The sequence below is a fragment of the Tiliqua scincoides genome, chromosome 4 (assembly GCF_035046505.1).
Source record: "Tiliqua scincoides isolate rTilSci1 chromosome 4, rTilSci1.hap2, whole genome shotgun sequence".
Lineage (NCBI taxonomy): Eukaryota > Metazoa > Chordata > Lepidosauria > Squamata > Scincidae > Tiliqua > Tiliqua scincoides.
This window is the reverse complement of record NC_089824.1, coordinates 222,066,191-222,091,292: the sequence shown is the minus strand read 5'-3', so window position 1 is coordinate 222,091,292 and position 25,102 is coordinate 222,066,191. Positions and strand designations below refer to the sequence as shown.

At 49.8% G+C, this 25,102-nt stretch overlaps 1 protein-coding gene across 1 annotated transcript in view; it reads right to left on the bottom strand.

Moving 5' to 3' along the window:
- The window catches only part of TTLL9 (tubulin tyrosine ligase like 9), a 52,193-nt gene that overhangs the window by 8,835 nt on the left and 18,256 nt on the right, over positions 1 to 25,102 (bottom strand). Inside the window, exons 5-10 of the mRNA XM_066624742.1 lie at positions 22,884 to 23,069; positions 10,043 to 10,111; positions 8,082 to 8,172; positions 6,633 to 6,673; positions 6,458 to 6,545; positions 4,480 to 4,538 (exon numbers count right to left, since the gene is read on the bottom strand). Of these exons, the coding sequence (XP_066480839.1) occupies positions 4,480 to 4,538; positions 6,458 to 6,545; positions 6,633 to 6,673; positions 8,082 to 8,172; positions 10,043 to 10,111; positions 22,884 to 23,069 (534 nt within the window). The remainder of the gene's footprint in view (positions 1 to 4,479; positions 4,539 to 6,457; positions 6,546 to 6,632; positions 6,674 to 8,081; positions 8,173 to 10,042; positions 10,112 to 22,883; positions 23,070 to 25,102) is intronic.

Sequence of the window (25,102 nt, the reverse complement as noted above, 5' to 3'; positions counted from 1 at the left end):
TTGAGCTGTTGAGCTTGTTGCCAGTGGCATAGCTAGAGGGGGTGCAAAGTATGCAAGGGAGGGCACCAGGATGAGGTCTCTTGTTATCTGGTGTGCTCCCTGGGGCATTTGGTGGGCCGCTGTGAGATACAGGAAGCTGGACTAGATGGGCCTATGGCCTGATCCAGTGGGGCTCTTCTTATGTTCTTATGTTAAGTCACCCCTGGGGGCTGGGGGCCAAGAATAGGCCCTCAGTTTGGCTGTACTTGTCGTAAGAGGCGACTAAACAGCCACCGGGTAGATGGGACTCGTCAGCCTAGGAAGGCAGCTCATCTAAGAGAAGGAAACTCTGATCCCAAACCTCCACTGCCTTGTGGCTACATCCAGTTCTGGAAAAGGCTTCAGGAGTCAACCTCGAGGCAAAATCAGGAGCCGGAGTCCCTTAGGCAGTTCATGGCTGAACACAGTCACGTTCTGGCAACTCCTGCGACGCCGCTGGAACCAACCGTATTGGCTTCTGCCTTTCCATTGGACCATTCCAGCGACGTGGAGAGGGGGGATTTGCTGCATGGGTAACAGCCTATCCTCCATACCTTCTTTACCCAGGCTTCGCGCACTGGAGAGGACACTCCAACTTCGCCATACGGCGTCGGCACAACACGGGAAGCAGCAGTTTACCGGTTATAAGTCTTTGCTCGATTGGCGTAGAGCATGACGCCAGGGGCTGCTTCCGACGGTGGGAGAGATCATTGCATCTCATTGGGCAGCTACCGCCCGCCTTAAGCTGGGCAGTCCCCAGCCAGTAAGGTGTTGCCTCGCCACGGTCCGTTAACCTCATGGGGTGCGTGGGGTTTAGGGTGAAAACCGACAAGCGGATCGACAACTCTGCACCATGCAACAGAAAACAGAAAACTACTGCCCTAAAGCTGGGCACCTGGAACGTTAGGACAATGACACCTGGCTTCTCTGATGACCTGCAAGAAATAGACGACGCACGCAAAACAGCTGTCATCAACATGGAGCTGAGCAGACTGCAGATGGACATCGTCGCCCTTCAAGAGACTAGGCTGCCAGATTCCGGATCTGTCAAGGAGAGAAATTTCTCATTTTTCTGGCAGGGAAAACCACCAAACGAAACCAGGGAACATGGCGTTGGCTTTGCGGTCAGAAATACCCTGCTGAAATCCATCATCCCACCTACTGTGGGAAGTGAAAGAATTTTGTCCCTGCAGCTCCAGTCATCAGCAGGACCTATCACTCTCATCAGTGCTTATGCACCGACTCTGTCGTCTCCAGCAGAAGCCAAAGACAAATTCTATGATGACCTGGCCACCACTGTCAAGAAAATCCCTGTAAAAGAGCCATTGTTCATCCTCGGCGATTTCAATGCTAGAGTTGGTGCTGATAACAGTTCATGGCCCACTTGCTTAGGTCAGTTTGGCACTGGGAGGATGAACGAAAATGGCCAACGCCTGCTAGAGTTTTGCTGTCATCACGGTCTCTGTGTCAGCAACACATTCTTCAACACAAAGCCCCAACATAGAGTCTCTTGGAGACATCCAAGATCAAAGCACTGGCACCAGCTCGACCTGATCCTCACCAGACGCTCCAGCCTTCCCAGCATCAAGATCACACGCAGTTATCATGGTGCTGCCTGCGACACTGACCACTCCCTGGTGTGCAGCAGAGTGAAACTGCAAACAAAGCGACTGTACCACACGAGAAAGGAAGGAAGACCTCGCATTGATACCAGCAAGACCCGGGATCAGAGAAAAGTGGAGGAATTTGCACAAGCGCTTGAGGAATCTCTTCCAGGCCCGGCCGACGCAAACGCATCCAACAGATGGGAACATTTCAAGAATACCGTTTACAACACCGCCTTGTCCATATTCAGCAAGAAGACCAACAAGGCGGCAGACTGGTTTGAAGCCCACTCTGAGGAGTTGACACCAGTCATTGAGGAAAAGAGGAGAGCTCAAGCAGCATACAAGGTCTGTCCCAGTGAGCGCAACCTGCAGGTCCTCCGAACTGCTCGCAGCAAAGTCCAACAGACTGCCAGGAGATGTGCTAACGACTACTGGCTCCAGCTCTGTTCCGAGATACAGATAGCAGCTGACACGGGCAACATCAAGGGGATGTATGATGGTATCAAGCAGGCCCTAGGTCCAACACAGAAGAAAATTGCCCCTCTGAAGTCTGCCACAGGCGAGGTCATCCAGGATCGGGCGCAGCAGATGGAACGCTGGGTGCAGCACTACTCTGAGCTATATTCCAGAGAAAATGTAGTCACCGAAGAAGCACTGAACAACATTGAGTGCCTGCCTGTGCTGGAAGAGCTTGACAGTGAACCAACCCTAGAAGAACTTCACGTGGCCCTGGACTCCCTTGCCTTTGGCAAGGCACCTGGAAAAGACAGCATCCCTGCTGAAGTCCTAAAATGCTGCAAAGAGATCATCGTCACTGAGCTGCATGAAATCCTCTGTCTCTGCTGGAGAGAAGGTGGAGTACCTCAAGACATGAGGGATGCAAACATCATCACGCTGTACAAGAACAAAGGTGACAGGGGTGACTGCAACAACTACCGCGGCATCTCTCTCCTTAGCGTTGTAGGAAAGCTGTTTGCCCGAGTTGTACTAAAGAGGCTCCAGGTACTTGCAGAGAGCGTCTATCCAGAATCGCAGTGTGGATTCCGAGCCAACAGGTCCACCACTGATATGGTATTCTCCCTTAGACAACTGCAGGAGAAATGCAGGGAACAACGACAGCCACTCTTTATAGCCTTCATAGATCTCACAAAGGCTTTCGACCTGGTCAGCAGAGACGGCCTCTTCAAGATTCTCCCCAAGATTGGATGTCCACCCAGGCTCCTCAGCATCATCAGATCCTTCCACAAGGACATGAAGGGCACTGTTGTCTTCGATGGCTCCACATCAGACCCTTTTGACATCCGAAGCGGAGTGAAGCAGGGCTGTGTTCTTGCACCAACCTTGTTTGGGATTTTCTTCGCTGTCCTGCTGAAGCAGGCCTTTGGAACTGCAACAGAAGGCATCTATCTCCGGACCAGATCAGACGGAAAGCTCTTCAACCTCTCCAGACTGAGAGCAAAATCTAAAGTCCAGCTGAAATGTCTGCGTGACTTCCTCTTTGCCGACGATGCAGCTGTCACTACCCACTCTGCCAAAGATCTCCAGCAGCTCATGGATCGTTTTAGCAAGGCCTGCCAAGATTTTGGACTGACAATCAGCCTGAAGAAAACACAGGTCATGGTTCAGGATGTGGACTCACCTCCCTGCATTACAATCTCTGAGCATGAACTGGAGGTTGTCCATGACTTTGTGTACCTTGGCTCAACGATCTCCGACACTCATTCTCTCGATGCCGAGCTAAACAGGCGCATCGGTAAAGCAGCTACCACATTTTCCAGACTCACAAAGAGAGTCTGGTCCAACAAGAAGCTGACGGAACATACCAAGATCCAGGTCTACAGAGCTTGCGTCCTGAGTACACTTCTGTACTGCAGCGAGTCATGGACTCTTCGCCCACAACAGGAGAGGAAACTGAGCGCTTTCCACATGCGCTGCCTCCGACGCATCCTCGGCATCACCTGGCAGGACAAAGTTCCAAACAACACAGTCCTGGAACGTGCTGGAATCCCTAGCATGTATTCACTGCTGAAACAGAGACGCCTGCGTTGGCTTGGTCATGTCGTGAGAATGGATGATGGCCGGATCCCAAAGGATCTCCTCTATGGAGAACTCGTGCAAGGAAAGCGCCCTACAGGTAGACCACAGCTGCGATACAAGGACATCTGCAAGAGGGATCTGAAGGCCTTAGGGATGGACCTCAACAAGTGGGAAACCCTGGCCTCTGAGCGGCCCGCTTGGAGGCAGGCTGTGCAGCATGGCCTTTCCCAGTTTGAAGAGACACTTTGCCAACAGTCTGAGGCTAAGAGGCAAAGAAGGAAGGCCCATAGCCAGGGAGACAGACCAGGGACAGACTGCACTTGCTCCCGGTGTGGAAGGGATTGTCACTCCCGGATTGGCCTTTTCAGCCACACTAGACGCTGTGCCAGAACCACCTTTCAGAGCGCGATACCATAGTCTTTCGAGACTGAAGGTTGCCAATATGTTAAGTACTTTGCAGGGAGCCTCACCACAGCATGCAAGCAGCCCCTCCCCCTCCCTTTCGAAGGCAAAACAGGTGAAGGCAAGATGGAGTGCATGGGCAGTCAAGGCCAATGCCTCTGTTTTGCTCCCCCTGCCTGGAATGGCTCTAAAGGGGAGGGGGAGGGACCGTTTGCATGCTGTGGTGCGGCTCCCTGCAAAACTAAGTTCTCTGCACCCCTTCTAGCTATGCCACTTCCTGTTGCTGTCACTGCAGCCACTTACTCGGCTCCATGGCTGCGCAGGGATCTTAACCCTGGCCTCCCACATCTCAGTCACACCAGTCCTAAAGCAGGATGGGCCTGGTTGCCCTGCCGGCGGAGTCAGTATTGCTCACCTTCTCGGGATCGTAGTCAGGGGCCGTCTTCTGCACAGCGACGTTTGTCAGGTGAACATCTGGCATGAGGTAGGATATAAGGATTGTGCAAAAGGGAAGGAAGGTTCTTAGCACTTGAATCTGGCCCTTAAACAACCTCCCCTGACCCCAGCTCAGTGGTGGAGGTAGAGGGGGTGCAAAGCACTAAGTTTTGCAGGTGCATGAACACACCGTGCAAGCGGCCCCTCCCCTCCCCTTCGGAGCCATTCCAAGAGGTGGGAGTAAATGGAGGCAATCGCCTTGACTGCCCATGTGCTCCATCCTGCATTTGCCTCCGGTTTGCTCCCTCCACCCAGAATGGCTTCAAAGGGGAGGGGAAGGGGCTGCTTGCATGGCATGTTTAGATGCCTGCAAAACTTGGTGCTTTACACCCCCTCTAGCTACACCACTGCCCCAGCTGCCACTTAGTTTATTCTCCCACCCACCTATTTGGGCACAGACCTCAAGCTGCTGGATGGAAAACAAAGAACGGAAATACCATTCCCCATATTTTTAGGAACATACAAATCCTGAGGCAGCATATATCTTGCAACCAAATAGAGGTCGGCCTGATGTACTCTGTGGTCAGAGAGTCCCAAGATAGACCCTCTATTGCTTCACGGTATCCATGTGCATTTGGGAATTAAAGGATTAGCCTAGGCACCAGTTCATACATTATGGCCCAAATCCTAACCAACTTTCCAGCACTGGCATAGCTGAGCCAATGGGATGTGTGCTGCATCCTGCAGTTGGGTGGCACTCACGGGGGGCCTCCTCAAAGTAAGGGAATGTTTATTCCCTTACCTCAGGGCTGCATTGCTCTTATGTCAGTGCTGGAAAGTGGGTTAGGATGTTATTTTAGGTGTAGACTTCAAACATATCTTTTGTTCTCTTGTTATGGATCTGCAGATTGGAGAGAACAGATGTCCTGCTCCCTGGATTCCATGCTGCATTTTCTGTCAGGAGGGCAGAGAAAAAAGTCTGATTTCTTCCTCAGAACCTACCTGCTTATTATGTCAGCTAGAGTAAGTATTTTGCTCTAGTCTTGCTAGAAGGCCTGCAATTGTATGTTCTTGGTCTTTATTACTAACCTCACTGTTTGTTTAAATACGTTCTGGTGTGTTCTGAATCAGAACTTCTGATCTGTGGGGATTTTAATGCATCTCATTTCCTCTCACCCAAGTTACTTGTTCAGTAAATATACCTTTAACCTTTAGGGAAGTTGGGTACTTAGTGACAGGTAGCTGGGAGAGTTTCATTTGGAATGGCCACCTACCCCTTTTAATTCATAAGAGCCATACTGCTCTTTAACTCAACAGTGATGGTATCTGTTGACACCCATGGGTTTCAGAGTGCATTTAGTTCCCATGGGAAAGCTGAAGAAATGAGACATCCAACGAACCCAGTTTACTAAGGGACCAATGACATACCAGAATAAGGAGAGTTGTATCAGAATAAGGACACTGTTCTCCAAAGGATCCCAAGGGTGTCATGGGTCTTTAACTGGGGGACTGGAAGGGCTGCTTCAGCACTTGTAACTGATGCAGCCTAGACATGCCAATTACTCAGATCTGGAAGATCCAGGTTCAAATCCCCTCTCAGTCATGAATCTTCCTGGGTGACTTTGGGCCAGTCACTTTCTCTCAGCCTCACCAACCTCACAGGGCTGTTGTGAGGAAAAAAGGAGGGGAGCAGCCGTGTACACTGCCCTGAGCTCTTTGGAGGAAGTGCAGTATAAAAATATGATAAACAAAATAACTTCCTATGACTCTGGTCCCTGCTATTCCTCTCAGCTAACCAAGCCTTGACTAGCACCAGTGTGGGCTCTATAGTCTGCACTGCTGGCTTCCTAGCCTGGGAGCGTCTTACTGCAGAAAGAGTACCTTCTTGCCTCTCCCCTCTGAAACACTACATGCCAAACTGAAACAAGCCCCATGTAAAGGACGACAGGTTAGGATACAGTGGTCGTCAATTGAATTCAGAGTGAAGCGCGTATTAGAGAAACGAGCAAAGCCATCTCGGTACAGCCAGGCCTTGAGTGGGAGGTACTGGAAGAAAAAGAAAGACTGGAGGTCTGTCCAAGCTAGCAAGTACGCCGGCAAGGTGTGGAGAGACAGGCCTGCTCGCTCACTCACCGACATTACGAGGACGTAGACCCGCAAGTCAAACTTTCGACCTGCAAACCAAGGAAAAATAACTGGTGAGCATTCAAACATCTGTGCTACTGACTGCTCATGTACCAGGACCACAGAATGGCATTACATTTGGACTGTGAGCACCTGAAGGAGGGCACATGACTCTTTCGTTAGTGCAAAGCTCTGTGTGTGTTGATGGCATCATAACAAGAAATATAAGAGAGAGAGAAAGGATTCCAAATTCAAAACCCTGCATGGGAATTCCAATTCCAGGACCTTCACAAAGCATGAAACATCCTGTGGAAAATGTCCCCGCCTTTCCCCATTGGAACACCTTGTGCCATTTGGAAGCAGCCCATGTCAGGTGAGCACAGGAGAAGAAACACCATGGAGTTGTTCAAAGCAGGTTAAAGCAGTCATTGAAATTACTGCTCCTCAAGACTGACTAATTGCCAGCACCTTCCAGGGCCCCTCTCTCACCTGGACCGCCCCTGTACACCCTCCCAATGTGACCGGAGCTGTGCTCTGGTCACATCCGGAGGGTGTTCCGATGCCTCCGGAAGGCCTTAGAATGCCACTTCCAGTTTTTTGGCAAAACCAGAAGCGATACCTTAGGGCCTAGAAGGCCTTCTGACACCCGGGGAGGTAGTGTGTGGCCTTCCTGGCGTTCAGAACACCCTCTGGACATGACCGGAGCACATCTCTGGTTGTGTTTGGAGGGGTTGCAGGGGTGAGCGGGGGGGGGGGGGGGAAACCCTGCAGCCATGGCATTTCCTCCCGCTCCCCTGAGGAGTGCCACCTAGGATCCTGTGATCCCTATGAGCCCCCCCCCAGCTATGCCAATGGTACGCCTCATGTGTTTTTCTTTTAGGTTAGCAGGAATTGGCAAGCAGGACTTGGCCAACAGGCTGAGGCAAAGAGGCAAAGAGGCAAAGAAGGAAGGCCCATAGCCAGGGAGACAGACCAGGGACAGACTGCACTTGCTCCCGATGTGGAAGGGATTGTCACTCCCGAATCGGCCTTTTCAGCCACACTAGATGCTGTGCCAGAACCACCATTCAGAGCGCGATACCACAGTCTTTGAAACTGAAGGTTGCCAACTTGGGAGCAGGAATTGTCATTTTAAGGTCAGCATAACATAAGAACATAAGAAGAGCCCCGCTGGATCAGGCCATAGGCCCATCTAGCCCAGCTTCCTGTATCTCACAGTGGCCCACCAAATGCCCCAGGGAGCACACAAAACAACAGACACAATCTGCATGCTGGTGCCCTCCCCTGCATCTGGCAACCAGAGGCAGCCTGCCTCTAAAACCAAACAAATGCAGTAATTTCCATGTGAGCACTCCAAGTACTGTTAATTTGCCCATCCTTAGTGACAAGGACCATTAGCAGCAGTAGTCACTCCGTATTTTGGAAAGAGGTATGTGGCTGGATTTGCAGACAACTTACCACCTATTAAATATGGATTCTCGATATAGCGCTGAGCTACGTAATTCTCAACTGGAATGTCATCTTTTTGGTCATCGAAGCGAACCCCATCCTGAGAAAGAAATCGTGTGACTTGCTTAGTTCACAAAGAACAGAACTTTTTCTGTTTTGAGCCACACAGAATCAGGATGACTGCTAAATTCGGGAACTGATCAGAAAACATTGTCCTGGGGTCAAACTTCCAGCCCAATCCTTTCTAGCCCTTTTGCTGACAAAACTTGCATTGCAGCCCAATCCTATCCAGCCCTTCCAGGTCGCAGGTGCTACAGTTGCAGCGATTCCTTCCCAGAAGGGAAGAGGAGCAGAGAAATGGGGCCTGAAGCACCTAAGAAGGAAGCAGGAAACAGGAAGGCCAGAGACCCCCTTCCCCACTGACAGAGCTACTCAGGCAGGGTAAGATAGGGAGATGGATGATTCCTACCTCCCATTGCCATAGAATCCAACTGGACCCCCACTGGCCTCAGCTGACCTGGGAGGAGGCTGGAGGATCCCAGGGAAGCTGGGAGAGCAGGAAATTTTATACTGGGATTACACCTTGGCAGGAACTTGGATTGCACTGGCTATGTGAACATAAGAACATAAATAAACCTTATAAATAAACCTCCCCCTGAAGAGCAGTTCCTGGTCTTCACTACCTCTTACTTGGAAAAAGATGTCCTGGCACCTAAGGGATGTCACTTGGAAACCCCTTAGAGGTGTTGCGCCAACCCTGGGATGAGGCCGCGGCCCCTGCAGACATCACAGGCCACCACTTGGATGCTTGGTGACTGCACACATGTGTCACTGGAGCACTCAGCCACTGCCACTGCCTGAAAGTTGGCAGTGGGGTGAGCTATGGGCGGGGGGGGGGAAAGAATCAGGGTGGGAATTGGGGCTAGCTGGGGTATGTTGGGGAAGGGCAAGGGCCGGTTATCAGCAGTAGTGGCAACAATACCTGATGTCCCCTTCCAGGCCTTGACAGATCCTGTTGGGCCCATTTGGACTTAAGCTAGCCAAAAGACTGGTGTAGATCCAAGTAGGCCCATTGGGTGGAATGGTCTCCTGCTGGCCCACAGCATGCAATGGAGGATGCACCAATGCTACTGCACACTCTGGGCCGGCTAGGACTGGGCTGAGACCTGAGTCTGAAGAGGACTCTGCCTGCTGCGTGTAACTTGGTCCATTTGTTTAGGTACTTCAGACGATATCCTGCAGGTCTCCTTTATGTTAAGGTACTTTCATGGCTCTCCATGAATCAAAGAAATTAAGATTTGTGGGAGGGGTTCAGGACTGCCTGCCATGTATTGATCCCCCAAGCCCTACTGTGCTATAAACAGGGAACAGGCACACCACAGAAGGGCTGCACAGCAATAGGTCTGGAAGACGGAAATCCATAAAACCAAAGGAGATCAATAATGCCCTGAACATGACAGAGCCAAAAGCATCAAACATTCAAGGTCTGACTGACTGCCACACATGTGGCTGGAAAGGAAAAGTTGACTGGAGCCGTTGTGCCTGCCTGATGGGGCTTAAACTGATCTGAGACCCTGCATGGGCTGCCCAGAGCGAGTAGCATTTTGCTCAACACCTTCTTGGACTACCATTCCCTGATGCCCCTAGCAGCAGAAGCAGAGTCAATGAACAGAATCTTACAAGACTACAAAGACTGCATTTCCCTGGTGGATGCCACAATATGTCATCACATTTTAATGGCCCTGAAAGAGTTCTAAAGCCTGCAGTCCCATCCCCTGGCCCACAGTGGGATGAGCCACACATCAGCCCTCCCTGTCTGTCCCCATTAACCTGCCAGCAGGGAGCAGGAGAGAACAAGGAGTCCCTTTAGCAGTTGATGAAAGGGTACTGCTGACCACCTAGCAAAACTCTAAAGTAGGCTGTTCCCAAAGAATCCCTTCCTGGGAAGCGAGAAAAAGGAGGCAGCTCACCTTTCTCCAGTCAATTACATCCTTCAGTTTCCGGAAGAGAAAAATCCCTCTCCCCTGGGACCGGGCAACCTGCAGGAAGGGAAGGGGAAAGTTAACTTGCCCTTGATCTGACCAGCACTCTCCTCTTGGCCTCCACAAAGCAAGCTGCAAATACCACTGCGTGGTCTATTTCCTGCATTGTCTGCTCCTGATGTGGAACAAGCAAGCAATAAATAAATGGATTACCGGAAGTGGGAGTAAAATGGAGGCAAATGCCTGGCTCCAAAGGGGAGGGGGGTGGGCTGCTTGCATGCCGTGGTGAGGCTCTCTGTAAAACTCAGTGCTTTGCACCCCCTCTAGCTACACCACTACTACCTTTTGGGCCCCAAAATGAGACACCCACCTCAGGCATCATAAAACAACAATAAAAAAAATGAAACCACTTATATGAACAACGCTATAATTGCAGCAAAATTTCATCAGCAAATACCTGGAGACCAGACTCCACGTGGTGCTCACAGGCAAACCCCTGTGATGTTATGCAAAGCAGGACGAGAAAGAGGCCAACAGACACTGGCCCTCTTGAGGCAAGGAGTTCCACAGCCTGAACAGACTCACAGAGAAGACTCCCTCCCAAGTGCCCTCCCATCACACCTCAGCAGGACACGGAGCAGCATCTGCCTGATGATTAGAACGTGCAGTCGAGTTCATACAGGAGAAGATGGTCTCTGGGATGTGTGTATATTTAAAAAGTGTAAATCCCATTTTTCTTAAGCAACAACCCAACTGCTCAATCCTACGTAATTCCCTGCATGGCGATGCAGCCAGGCCAACAGGGTGTGTGCTGTACCAGGAGGGGTAGTTTCAGGTTCCAAAGGTCTTCTCCGGGCAAGGGAACCTTTGTTCCCTTGCCCTGGGGTAAGCCCTCATCACCTTCCTGGGTCTGCTCAGACTTGCGGCAACTATATAGGGGGCACAAATCTGAGTGGGCCCAAGAAGGTGGATTGAGGCCAAGAAGGGGGTGATATTAGTGGCACCGCCCCCCTTCCTCAGCCTGGATCTGCCCTTCTCCCCACCCCTTTCCCTACCTACTCCTAAAGGACAGAAACACTGAAGAGCTGGGGAGAGCTCAGTTTGTCTCCACACTAGTCATCCACACACTTCCCAGCGGCAGCTCCGCTGAGTGGTGGTGTTTCCGGCCTTGTCTCTGCCGAGCTTCTGAAGCTGACGCTGCGGTTTTATTTTGCAACATAAAAAGGGATGCTTGATGGAGTGCCGGGATAGAAAGGCTTTATGGGCACAAATGTGGGATGGTGGCATTACTCAGGAGTGGCAGTGACACGGGTGAGTTATGCTGGCCATCCCAGAGGAGAGCTGGTAAAGTCTTTATAGCACTGCCTGTGTGTCTCTTCTGCATTTCAAGCAAAAGTTTCTTTTGCCCTTTCAATGAGTTGGGAAAGTTTTACTGCAGCTGAATGTTTTTCAGCCGTCTTGCTCGTAAATCAGAGCTACGCCCTTGGAGGACTTGCAGAAAGTGGATGCCAAATGATGCCCTGATCTCTCTGTCAGCTGCTTCTCAGCACCTGGTACGGACAGGCTCTGCAGGGGGGTCCATCCACTCCAGCACTGTTTCAGGCAGGGGCCTCTGGGGAACCCCTGAGCAGGGCACAAGGCAGCATCTTCCCTGAACTGAGAGGAACACTGGCTCCTGCCCAGTGAGGCTGCAGTCTGCTATCATGCCTAATAGCCAGGGATCCCATTCAAGTCAACTCAACTTGTGGCCATTCACAACATCATTTATGTGCTAATTTTAAGTACATACACAGCTAATCGGTTTCATGGCTGACCCTGAAGACTGGTGCTACAAGAGATGGAGAAGCATTTCTCTGTCCACTCTCACCATACCACTTTATTAAGTTCTCTCACGGGCTTAGTGGCATAGCTAGAGGGGGTGCAAAGCACTAAGTTTTGCAGGGAGCCTCCACACAGTGTGCAAGGGGCCCTCCCCCCTCACCTTCGGAACCAGGCATATGCCTCCTTTTTACTCCCACTGCCTGGAATGGCTCCAAAGGGGAGAGGGAGGGTGGGAGCTTTGAACTGGGGCTTTCCAGGCCATTGTCATGGGCACAATGAGACAAGACCCAGATTCCCTACAGTTCTTTAAAAATGGCACACGTGGCTGCGGGCATGGGGCAGTTCAGATCCAGACCACAGTGCAAGTGGAGGTGCTCTTCTTTTTTTAACCCCCAGCACCATTTTCTTGATTGTAACAGTTTCCTGAAATTACTAGATGCTGCACAGAAAAGAGTGGCTTCTGGAGACAGCTTCAGCTGTGGGGCAAAGGGTCCCACCCACCTTCCTGAATGCTGAGGCCTCTATCTAAGCTGCCCCCACCCTGAGAGATACCAGCCACGGATCTCCTGCCATCTCACTCTGAGAAAACAAAGAGAGTTGGGGCTGGCGCCTCCCACTCAGCTTAAGCCCAACCTCATGGCCACATTTTCATGGGTACTTTATTGCCATATAAATGAGCATGTGAAAGCCCACTGAGTTATACCAGACTGCACGAGGCTTCCTCATACATTGAAGCATTAGTGGCATGGGTGCCCTGATCCAAAGTTTGTCAGGGTCTTGAGCCTTCAGTTGCACTGCTGAAAGCCATGCACAGCCCTCTGTGTTCTCAGCAGCCCGGCTTTAAAGTGACTCAGAGATCCCGGAATCCCAGCTCCCCCAGGTGATAAAGCGAGCTTTCCAAGCCATGGAGCAAGTGAGATATTGGGCTGTTAAAACGTCCCGAGCTCAGACTCATATATTACCTTCCCATTTTTAAGGCCTGTGTATTTTTTCCCAGCAGAACATTTTAGAAGGAAAAGAAAGAAATATTTTTATCGCAGGCTGTTTCATGAGATCTTCCTGGCCATTTAAGTAGCAGCCGTTTGAAAGCCGCACACAGCTCAGCATGGCAGGGAGCCATCGAAGCCCAGCGATCTTGCCTCAGACTACCAGGGCATGGGGGAGGACTGACGGATACAGCTGCACCAAGGAGGAGGGCTCATGATCTCTGTGCAACTTGGCCTATAATGCAGGTGTTGTTCACAATGCTGACACAATTCACAGTGCTGACACAGCATTTATGTCTGGCAACCTAATCCTTCCAGGTATCCTTTAGAACGATTGGACTGTATGTGAAACTATTAGATCTGCCGACCAGTGAGTTGGCAGCTAGATTGGCAGTGAATCAATCCAGAGCAAGGCTCCAGGGACTAGGCTACCAGTTATTGCCACTGCACTAAGGAGAAGCGGCCAAAGAACAAATTGTGCCCTTCACATCATTTATGGCAGGGTTATCAGGGTTTTTAGTGTTACTTAGGAAAGGTGGCTGAATCCCCCTTCTTTCCCCTTTTATTTTTATTTTTAAAAAATTATTTGATTTACATCATGATCATCATCATAACTGGTATTTATATACCGCCTTTCTTGGTCATTGGAGCGCTCCTTTGACTTTATTCAAGGCTGTTTACATGGGCAGGCTTTCTCTAAACCCCCATGGGTCCTTGTGCCACTTGCCCTCCCCCCCATCCTGAACGCCTCTGAAGGGCCCTCCTCCTGCCCTTCCCAAACCCCTGCGCCGGCAGCCTGCTGCCAATCCATACTTTTACACATGCCTTGCCACAAATGGTTGGCAACCTTCAGTCTCGAAAGACTATGGTATAAGCCAGGGGTGCCCAAACCCTGGCCCGGGGGCCACTTGCAGCCCTCAGAGGCTCCCAATCAGGCCCTCGGGGAGCCCCCAGTCTCCAATGAGCCTCTGGCCCTCCTTAGACTTGCTGGAGCCCGTGCTGGCCCGACGCAACTGCTCTCAGTATGAGGACAACTGTTCGACCTCTCATCTGAGCTGTGGGACGAGGGCTCCTTCCACTACTTGCTGTTTCATGTCTGTGATGCAGCAGTGGTAGTGAAGGAAAGGCTGGCCTTGCTTTGTGCGAGGTCTTTTAAGCCTTGAGCTATTCCAAAAGCTTCATTCATCCGTATAAGTTTCCTCCTACATTCATTTATATAAATTAATTCAAATTTTAAATTGTAAATTAATTCTTTCTTTCCTGACCCTTTCTTTCCGGCCCCTGACACAGTGTCAGAGAGATGATGTGGCCCTCCTGCCAAAATGTTTGGACACCCCTGGTATAAGCCTACAGCCACTGGTATTCCCAGGCAGTCTCCCATCCAAGTATTAACCAGTCCTGATCCTGCTTAGCTTCCAAGATCAGACAAGATCAGGCATCTGCAGGGTCTTTTACAACAGACTTTAGAACTTTTGAAAGTTTTTGTCTTTCAAGAACACCCTACATTCCAGATGAATCTTTTTTCTGTCTTACAAGGCCAGCCTCTTTTTTCTTACTGCTTTCCAAAGAGCTCTATGCAACAGACCAGCCTGTACCCTCTTCGATCACGGCAGGCTGACTGAATAAGAGAGATGTGCAACTTAAGATCTCGCTCCCTGTTTCTCAACCAGTGGCACTTGTACCAATGGTGGTACTTGAGGTGCTATCTGGTAGTATGCACAGGACACCCAGACCCCCACTGCCTGGCAATGAGATCAGCAACACAATGCGACAAGCAGTGGTAGGAGGCTCCACTTGGCAGGCAGAGCTCTGGCAAGCACTTTTCGCATGCTCCAAAAAGCCCTTCCACCTGCCCTGAGCCTCTGACATTGCATTGTACCTGACCTCCCAATATGGAAGTAACTGGGTATGATCTCATCACCAGTTACTTCCGATGGTACTTCCAATAGGTGGACCATGCAACACTGCTGGTCCTGGCCACATGGCTGCCCCAGGGCAGAGCATAAAAATGCCACCCCATAACCAGAAGTATCTGCAGTGACATTGTCACCACATCAGTGCCATGCAAAGTTACCACAATTACTTCTGGTATTAGTGCTGATTTGAGAGTCACTCCCCTTCTTCCTCTTTAAAAAAGGGGGAAAGAAGGGGGAGGCAGTCTGATCAGCACAGATTCACTTTTTACAAAGCAAAACAAGCTGGCAGCAACCCCGGCTTGTTTTGCTTTGAAAAAAATCTGGAAAAAAGGGTGGCAGTGGGGGAGGCACCGCTGTGATCCACTCCCCCCTGCCACCCTTTTTTCCAGATTTTTTTGGAATCTGTGGGTGCCTCCCCCACTGCCCCAGGGTATGTGAACCCATTGACCCCCCCCCCCGGTCCGGTACTCCAGTGCCATGCGAAGTTATATGACGGGGGATAAACATTGAGAAATGCTGATCTAGCAGGTTATTTCATAAAAATAGAAGACAAGCGTGGCTGCTGGCTCATGGTGTCCCCTGACTCCAGCATCTGACTCCCCACAGTGCTCAACAAGATGCTTCCAGGAAGCCTGCAAACAGGGAGGGCCTGAAGCAACAACCCCTCCTGCCATTGCTCTATGGTAATTGGCATTCCCTGCACTCTGCATCTGAACATGGAGGTTCCACATAGGCATCAAGACAATATCTTTTTGTAGACCTCTCTGTATTCTCGAGGCCGGATGTCCACCTGTCAGGGATGCTGAGTAACTGCCTGCATTGAGTAGGGAGCTGGACTAGATGATGTCCAAGGTCTCTTCCAATTCAAACATTCTAAGAGTTCGCATTCAACTCCCTTTTTAAAGTCATTTGAGCCAGTGGCCATCACTACAACTTATGATGGTCAGTTGGATACCTGGACTTGGAGCCCAGATCTACCTGACGTGGGCTCCCATTCTGACTGCCCTCTGGAGCCATTTCTTCCAGGTGGGTAGACCTGGGCTCCTGGTTGAACTTCGGCCTCTGTGGCTGAGGATAGCTGGGCAGGTAGACCTGGGCTCCCGCCCAGACTTGAAACCCAGATTAATTTTATTATAAGGGGAGTGTCAAAAATTTATGGGCCCCAGGTGACAAATGATCTAGCTATGCCAGTGCTTCCAAGATCCTTCTACTTGCCCTACCTCTGTGCAAGATCTAAGCAGCTTGGCCAGAGGCAACCCAAGCTCCCTCTAAGAACATAAGAACAGCCCCACTGGATCAGGCCATAGGCCCATCTAGTCCAGCTTTCTGTATCTCACAGCGGCCCACCAAATGCCCAGGGAGCACACCAGATAACAAGAGACCTGCAAGGCTTCCTGGGAATTGTAGTTAAGAACATAAGAACAGCCCCACTGGATCAGGCCATAGGCCCATCTAGTCCAGCTTTCTGTATCTCACAGCGGCCCACCAAATGCCCAGGGAGCACACCAGATAACAAGAGACCTGCAAGGCTTCCTGGGAATTGTAGTTAAGAACATAAGAACAGCCCCACTGGATCAGGCCATAGGCCCATCTAGTCCAGCTTCCTGTATCTCACAGCGGCCCACCAAATGCCCCAGGGAGCACACCTGATAACAAGAGACCTCATCCTGGCGCCCTCCCTTGCATCTGGCATTCTGACATAACCCATTTCTAAAATCAGGAGGTTGCGCATACACGTCATGGCTTGTACCCCGTAATGGATTTTTCCTCCAGAAACTTGTCCAATCCCCTTTTAAAGGCATCCAGGCCAGATGCCATCACCATATCCGGTGGCAAGGAGTTCCACAGACCGACCACACGCTGAGTAAAGAAATATTTTCTTTTGTCTGTCCTAACCCGCCCAACACTCAATTTTAGTGGATGTCCCCTGGTTCTGGTATTATGTGAGAGTGTAAAGAGCATCTCCCTATCCACTCTGTCCATCCCCTGCATAATTTTGTATGTCTCAATCATGTCCCACCTCAGGCGTCTCTTTTCTAGGCTGAAGAGGCCCAAACGCCGTAGCCTTTCCTCGTAAGGAAGGTGCCCCAGCCCAGTAATCATCTTCGTCGCTCTCTTTTGCACCTGAAAGCCAGGCAGGCAGCTGAGCCAGTTGCTGCCAGAAGCATCATCACTGCTGCCACTACCACAAAATTTCTTCATGCATTGCAAACTAGATAAACTTATCCCTTCAGTGTCTCATCTTCTAAGGCCAACACAGCTACAACAGTATATTCTGCCCTAATATATTGCAGGCATAAAACAGAGATTTTGCAACACAGAATTTACAGCTCCCTGTCATTAAGTATAGCCAAATACTGACTGCCACTTTATCTGCTACCACAAGACCTTTTTGAGACAAGATGATGTTTAACTGAGAAAGCAATTCAGAGCTGCGCTTAAGCCGTCTCTGCCCAATGTTGCACATACGCAACAGAGACTAAATGTCTATACCAAATGTGTACATGATCTTTAAAAAGGGAAAGAGGGGGGACCCAGGAAACTATAGGCCGGTCAGCCTAACATCCATACCGGGTAAGATGGTGGAATGCCTCATCAAAGATAGGATCTCAAAACACATAGACGAACAGGCCTTGCTGAGGGAGAGTCAGCATGGCTTCTGTAAGGGTAAGTCTTGCCTCACGAGCCTTATAGAATTCTTTGAAAAGGTCAACAGGCATGTGGATGCGGGAGAACCCGTGGACATTATATATCTGGACTTTCAGAAGGCGTTTGACACGGTCCCTCACCAAAGGCTACTGAAAAAACTCCACAGTCAGGGAATTAGAGGACAGGTCCTCTCGTGGATTGAGAACTGGTTGGAGGCCAGGAAGCAGAGAGTGGGTGTCAATGGGCAATTTTCACAATGGAGAGAGGTGAAAAGCGGTGTGCCCCAAGGATCTGTCCTGGGACCGGTGCTTTTCAACCTCTTCATAAATGACCTGGAGACAGGGTTGAGCAGTGAAGTGGCTAAGTTTGCAGACAACACCAAACTTTTCCGAGTGGTAAAGACCAGAAGTGATTGTGAGGAGCTCCAGAAGGATCTCTCCAGACTGGCAGAATGGGCAGCAAAATGGCAGATGCGCTTCAATGTCAGTAAGTGTAAAGTCATGCACATTGGGGCAAAAAATCAAAACTTCACATATAGGCTGATGGGTTCTGAGCTGTCTGTGACAGATCAGGAGAGAGATCTTGGGGTGGTGGTGGACAGCTCGATGCAAGTGTTGACCCAATGTGTGGCGGCAGTAAAGAAGGCCAATTCTATGCTTGGGATCATTAGGAAGGGTATTGAGAACAAAACGGCTAGTATTATAATGCCGTTGTACAAATCTATGGTAAGGCCACACCTGGAGTATTGTGTCCAGTTCTGGTCGCCGCATCTCAAAAAGGAAATAGTGGAAATGGAAAAGGTGCAAAAGAGAGCAGCTAAGATGATTGCTGGGCTGGGGCACCTTCCTTATGGGGAAAGGCTACGGCGTTTGGGCCTCTTCAGCCTAGAAAAGAGACGCTTGAGGGGGGACATGATTGAGACATACAAAATTATGCAGGGGATGGACAGAGTGGATAGAGATGCTCTTTACATTCTCACATAACACCAGAACCAGGGGACATCCACTAAAGTTGAGTGTTGGGAGAGTTAGGGCAGACAAAAGAAAATATTTCTTTACTCAGTGTGTGGTTGGTCTGTGGAACTCCTTGCCACAGGATGTGGCGACGGCATCTGGCCTAGATGCCTTTAAAAGGGGTTTGGACAAGTTTCTGGAGGAAAAATCCATTACCGGTTACAAGCCATGATGTGTATGCGCAACCTCCTGATTTTAGAAATGGGCTATGTCAGAATGCCAATGCAAGGCAGGGCACCAGGGTGCAGGTCTCTTGTTATCTGGTGTGCTCCCTGGGGCATTTGGTGGGCCGCTGTGAGATACAGGAAGCTGGACTAGATGGGCCTATGGCCTGATCCAGTGGGGCTGTTCTTATGTTCTTACCTGTGTGCCTGGCAAAAACGGGTTCAGCTGGCACAAGTCCTTTGCACCGGCTTCTGGGTGTCACAAATGTGGTGTACAGCACATTTGCGCAATCACAGGAGTCAGGGAGGCTGGTGCAAGGACACACACCAGCCTCCCCACACTGGAGCAAGCTCCAGCAAAGGTAAGTATGGATTGGCAGCAGGCTGCCGGCGCAGGGGTTTGGGAAGGGCAGGAGGAGGGCCCTTCAGAGGCTTTCAGGATGGGGGGGGAGGACAAGCGGCACAAGGACCTATGGGTGGGCCAGGCCTGGGAGGATGGTGGGACTGGCCTCTGGCACTTAGGCTGGATCCTAACCCCCCTCCCAAGCTTCACCTAACGCCAAGCTGCTTGGATCTGCATTAGCCATTTAGCTGGTGCAGATTCGAGTAGCCCCACTGCAGTGGCTGGGGCAGTGTTTGGGGAAAAGGGAAAAATAGCTCCTTATCCCGAGTTGTGCCACAGCCACCTCCAGTCCTAAACAGGATAAAGCTCAGGCCCGCTGGCCTGCAGCACAGGTTAGAATTGGGCTGTGAATATTTTAGAGCAAAGTGTAATCTACCTTTTCTTAAGCTTTAGAGAAGGTGTAAGTCACAGTCCAAACCTACTGGACACTTATGGAGGTGAATCTCACAGTCTTCCCAATGCCACAAACACCAGACACCATCATGTACTATGGAGCCATCAGCAGCCAGCACAAATGGCTGGAGGTTCCATGCATATGCCAGTGGGTCCTAGATGCCCTGCCAGAGCAGGTAAGGTGGCAGAGGGCCTGGTTCAGGGGTGGCTCAGGGCACAGAGGAGGCTGAACTGGGGGAGGGAGGGGGACTGTGATACACACCAAGATCCTACCCCACCCCTGCCCTGGACCCACCTCCAAGAGTTACCTTGGACTTACACCAGCAAAATAGCTGGCATAGTTCCAAGGAGACCTATTGGAGTCCAGGCAGCCTATGGAGAGGTAAGGAAAAATGGTTTTCACTTACCTCTTTCAGGCTGTCTGGTCACCCCCCCCTCCTCCCCATAGCATGCAGCACCATCTCCATCTGCAGAGTTGGCAGGGGATAGGACTGGGCCATTGATAATGTGAATATATTAAGCAGAATAGGAGGCAAGTTCAATTTCCATCACCTCCACAGCCTTCTACAGCCTTCCACTTGTCGGCATAACGCTGGTAATTGTAACCTTTTTAATACAGCCCCATTTGGCGCTTTCCCTCAAAGTTAATTGAGGATGTGGGCACAAATCCGCTTAATATCAGGTTTCTTGCTGGCAATTAACGCAAATTATCATTGGTAGACTTAGATAATCACTGGCTGTTATCCTCCTGGCAGTAATTCACGAGCTCGTCTGCATAATTACCTCCCATTCCCCATTTTGAAACCCGCCCCTTATTTGCAGGGCAAGGCAGAAGGCCTGGTGCCAGCTTTCTTCTGCCCAGCAAACAACCTGCCCTGCTGCGAGCTTTGCAGATGGGTGTGGAGGCCATTATGCGCAGTGGGGCAATATTCCTGATGTTCAATGCCTCTCATCATCTGGCAGCAGCAAAGCTTGGCTCTGCTCTGCTCAGCATCTTGCCAGCCTCCAAAAGAGACAAGAGCTTTTCCTAGTCCCAGGGGGAGGCAGGTGCCTAGAACAGTGTTTCTCAAACGGTGGGTTGGGACCCACCAGGTGAGTCATGAGACAATTTCAGGTGGGTCCCCATGCATTTCAGTATTTTATTTTTAATGTATTAGACTTGATGCTACCCTGGTAAGTGACTGCATTTGGGGAAATGTTATATAGTCTTTCAACAAACTACTATGTATATTCTTTTAACAATGATAGTAAAGGAAACTTACTCCTGGGTAAGTGTGGGTAGGATTGCAGCCTAGGATAGTTAAAAATTTTCCTGCTTGATGATGTCACTTCCAGTCATGACATCACTTCCGGTGGGTCTCAACAGATTCTCATTCTGTCCCAGTGGGTCCCGGTGCAAAATGTGTGGCCTAGAATCAATTATAACATGCAAGAAAATCTGATTTCTGCTAAGGAGCAAAAGGAGCTCTAGGGAAGGGAAGGAGCTGGCAGCCAGTGTCACAGAAGTGCCCGTGTTTCTGTTATCCCTTCTTCCTCCAAGAAGTGAGCTTAGAGCAGCTCACTTCCAGAAGGCCATCCAGACACTACTCAGGTCAGATCCTCATAGTTTCAGTAAATGAACTGCTATCCCATTGCAAATGACTCATCTCGGGGCCACTGTGTGATTTGGTAAAGTTGATTTGGAGTTCAATTTCCAATTCAGCTATGGCTTTACTGGTGACTTTGGGCAACTTCTGAGATTGCAGCCATGGAATTAATAATGACCTATACTGAAAATGCATTTATTTATTTTTCTTTGTTATTTTTTCCCCTTCCTGAAAGCTCTGGATAAGCAAAATTAAATTATACATGGCATGGAGAGGGTCAAGAGAGAGAGAGAGAGAGAGGGAAGAAAACCTCTGTGTCTTCCCTCCCCACAACATGCATCATTTTATGTCTCAATCAGTAAGGCTTGAATCAGCAGCATAGGGGCCCAGGCAACTTGCAAGGGGCCCCTCCCCCTTCTGTTCAGAGCCAGGGTATGCCTCCATTTTGTTCCTCCCATCTGGCATGGCTCCAAAGGGGCGGGGGTGGGACCCCTTGCACACTGCAGTGAGGCTCCCTCCCTCTGCACCCCATCTAGCTATGCTGCTGGCCTGAAACATCCTTTTTCCAACCTAAAAAGTCCCAAACATTGTAACACCTTGTCATGAGGAAGGTGCTCCAGCTACATCGCCATTTCGGTTGCCTTCTTCTGCATCTTTTTTTGCTCTCCAATATCCTTTTTCAGGTGTGGTGACCAGAACTGGACACAAGATTTCAAAACCCCAACCCTCTACTGAAGTACATTTGGTTTCTGTGCCTCCTGCCCCCCGCCCCAAGCTCAACCAAATGAAAAATATTTATAGTGCTTCAGCAGAACCTCAGCCACAGGTCTGAGAGAGTCAACAGGGTCTCAATCAGAGGTCCTTTTCACAAAACCAGAGACCTTCCATAAGGCAAGCATGGATTCTGGTGCAGTGGCATAGCTAATAAACGTGTAGCCTGGTGCGGAGCTCAAAATGATACCCCGGAAGTGATGTCACAACTGGAAGTGACATCACACCTGGGCTTTTTAAAAAGTGTAAATTGGGGGGAAACCTGCCTCCTCCCCCCAGCAGTTCACCACCCACTTGATCTGCCACCTCCCCCCAGTCAGTGGCATAGCTCCTATCTCCTCTATCTCCTAACTGGAATCAAAGAAGATTTTGTAGCCCCCCCAAGACAAAATCAGCTTTAAGTAAGTAAATAAATAAAAAGTGTTCCCCTTATTGGTTAGAGACACTGTACTGGGGTGAAGAGGGACAGTTATTCTCTCCTTGCTAAACATAAGAGGAGCACCACTTGAAAAAGTGCCTTTTAACAACTAGCAGGAGTAGCTGTATTATGATACATGGAAATGAAAGCTAATGTTAACACCTTATTGGTTCCATGCTGTATCATAATTACATCTCATTGGCTCTCAGAACAATCAATCTCATAGGCCAGTTTTGAGTTAAAGAAATTCATTTTTTGTTCCTTAAGGCAATTGAGTTTTTGTTTTCTGGTTAAATGGCCATAACTTTTGAAAGAGTACAGATATTCTAAAGTGGTTTGTTTCATTGCATTCAGCATTTAATTACCTTTCCAATGATATATAACATGATGGGATTATTCATACATACCAAGTTTTTCACAATTTTGGCCACTAGTGTCAAGCTCAGCTTGTTGTCCCCCTAAAGCTTGTTGCCCGGTGTGGCTGCTACCCCCTGCACTCCCTTAGCTACGCCACTGTTCTGGTGTGACAGCTGAGTTTCCTGACTTCCCTCATCTGCCAGCACAGCACAGCACAGACCCCGCTTGTGCAGAGAAGCGAGGGCAGCAATGAAGCCCACCATCATTTGCTCAAACAGAGGCACACACTTACTTTGCAGGGGTGAGAGGAGGGTGCATCTTCCCACTTTGCCTTGGTCCGTAATTCTCTTACCGGTTTCATAATCCAGGTGATGCCGGGGTTCTTGCGGAACTCTTCCACAAACAAGTGGTATTCTGAGGGCATCTCAAAGGTCTTGGGGAAGAAGTCACACTTCATGGCCTCCAGCTTCCCGGTTTCCCGCTCAAGCTGCTTCCGAAACCGCTTCAGGTTCTTCACAATGTAGTTCTTCCGAGTCAGCTGTCCACGCACACAGAAAAATGAGGGCAGCCTCAGTAAATACCCCTAATAAAAAATGACATCAAGCTATTTCTTACAAGGCAACTGGTGCAAGTTGCCAGTTCAAACTTTGCCTCTCTGTGAATGCCAGATGTGCTTTTAAGTTAGCCACTGTCTCTCCGTTCAATACCCACTTCAACCTTGGATCTTCGGTGGGGAAAACGCTGGCCTACTTCAATCATTTTTAAATTTTTACCCATTTTTCCACCCATAAAGAGCCCTGAACAAATAGTAAAACCAGAATCTCTAAAACAGTTTAAATCAACAACATTATTCAAGACCCACAGCAGCAACATTCACAACAGGAAAATTATGTGAGGTGTTCCTGTTACAAAACTCCTACATTGCATCTAGTTTGGTCAAATCAAGCATGCATGGAAATATACTTCCAAGTGGAAGCCCCTGGCTGTTAAACGTGGTTGGGGCTATGATCTTGGTCAGGGCTGGGATATATAGGGTAGGGGGGATTCACTCCTTCCCACTGTGTGGTCAATATTTTATTTTTTGTTCATTTCCTTTAATTCAAGATGCGTAGGAGGCATACTAAACAAGCGCATCGGTAAAGCAGCTACCACGTTTTCCAGACTCACAAAGAGAGTCTGGTCCAACAAGAAGCTGACGGAACATACCAAGATCCAGGTCTACAGAGCTTGCGTCCTGAGTACACTTCTGTACTGCAGCGAGTCATGGACTCTTCGCTCACAACAGGAGAGGAAACTGAGCGCTTTCCACATGCGCTGCCTCCGACGCATCCTTGGCATCACCTGGCAGGACAAAGTTCCAAACAACACAGTCCTGGAACGTGCTGGAATCCCTAGCATGTATTCACTGCTGAAACAGAGACGCCTGCGTTGGCTTGGTCATGTCGTGAGAATGGATGATGGCCGGATCCCAAAGGATCTCCTCTATGGAGAACTCGTGCAAGGAAAGCGCCCTACAGGCAGACCACAGCTGCGATACAAGGACATCTGCAAGAGGGATCTGAAGGCCTTAGGGATGGACCTCAACAAGTGGGAAACCCTGGCCTCTGAGCGGCCCGCTTGGAGGCAGGCTGTGCAGCATGGCCTTTCCCAGTTTGAAGAGACACTTTGCCAACAGTCTGAGGCTAAGAGGCAAAGAAGGAAGGCCCATAGCCAGGGAGACAGACCAGGGACAGACTGCACTTGCTCCCGGTGTGGAAGGGATTGTCACTCCCGGATTGGCCTTTTCAGCCACACTAGACGCTGTGCCAGAACCACCTTTCAGAGCGCGATACCATAGTCTTTCGAGACTGAAGGTTGCCAATACAATACAGGAGGCATACATTGAAATACATGTCCTTAGTTGCTGCCTGGAGTGCAAGGGCCAGACCAGATATACGGCCACAGATCCGAGGGTCAGGAAGGTCACACATTAGATTGACAAGTCACATGATAATCCCCCCTCCCACTTCCTTGATTCATCCAAGGAATTCAACACTCCAGATTTGAACAGAACTTTTTACTGCTTAAATGTTTAATGTAAGAACATAAGAACAGTCCCGCTGGATCAGGCCATAGGCCCATCTAGTCCAGCTTCCTGTATCTCACAGCGGCCCACCAAATGCCCCAGGGAGCACACCAGATAACAAGAGACCTGCATCCTGTTGCCCTCCCTTGCATCTGGCATTCTGACATACCCCATTTCTAAATGTAATTTTTAAATGTAACGTTAAATGTAATTTAACTAAACTCCTGAGTTTTGGAAAAACAACTTTTGAAAGACACATTGAGGCAGATAGGTCACCGCAGGAGGCAGGCACCAGGGGGGTGGAACAGGAAGGGAAGAACTTTCTGGTCGAGGGGGAGAGCAGAAGGTAAAATGGGGAAGGAAGGGGGTGGTTTCTGGCAGCAGTGACATGCGCCGGATCCTAATGCTGTTCCATCTCTCTTTTCTCTTCAGACCCATGCCAGCAAAATGGCTGGTGTAGATCAAAGGAGACCCATTAAGAAGCATTGCGTTCGAAGGGCTGCGGC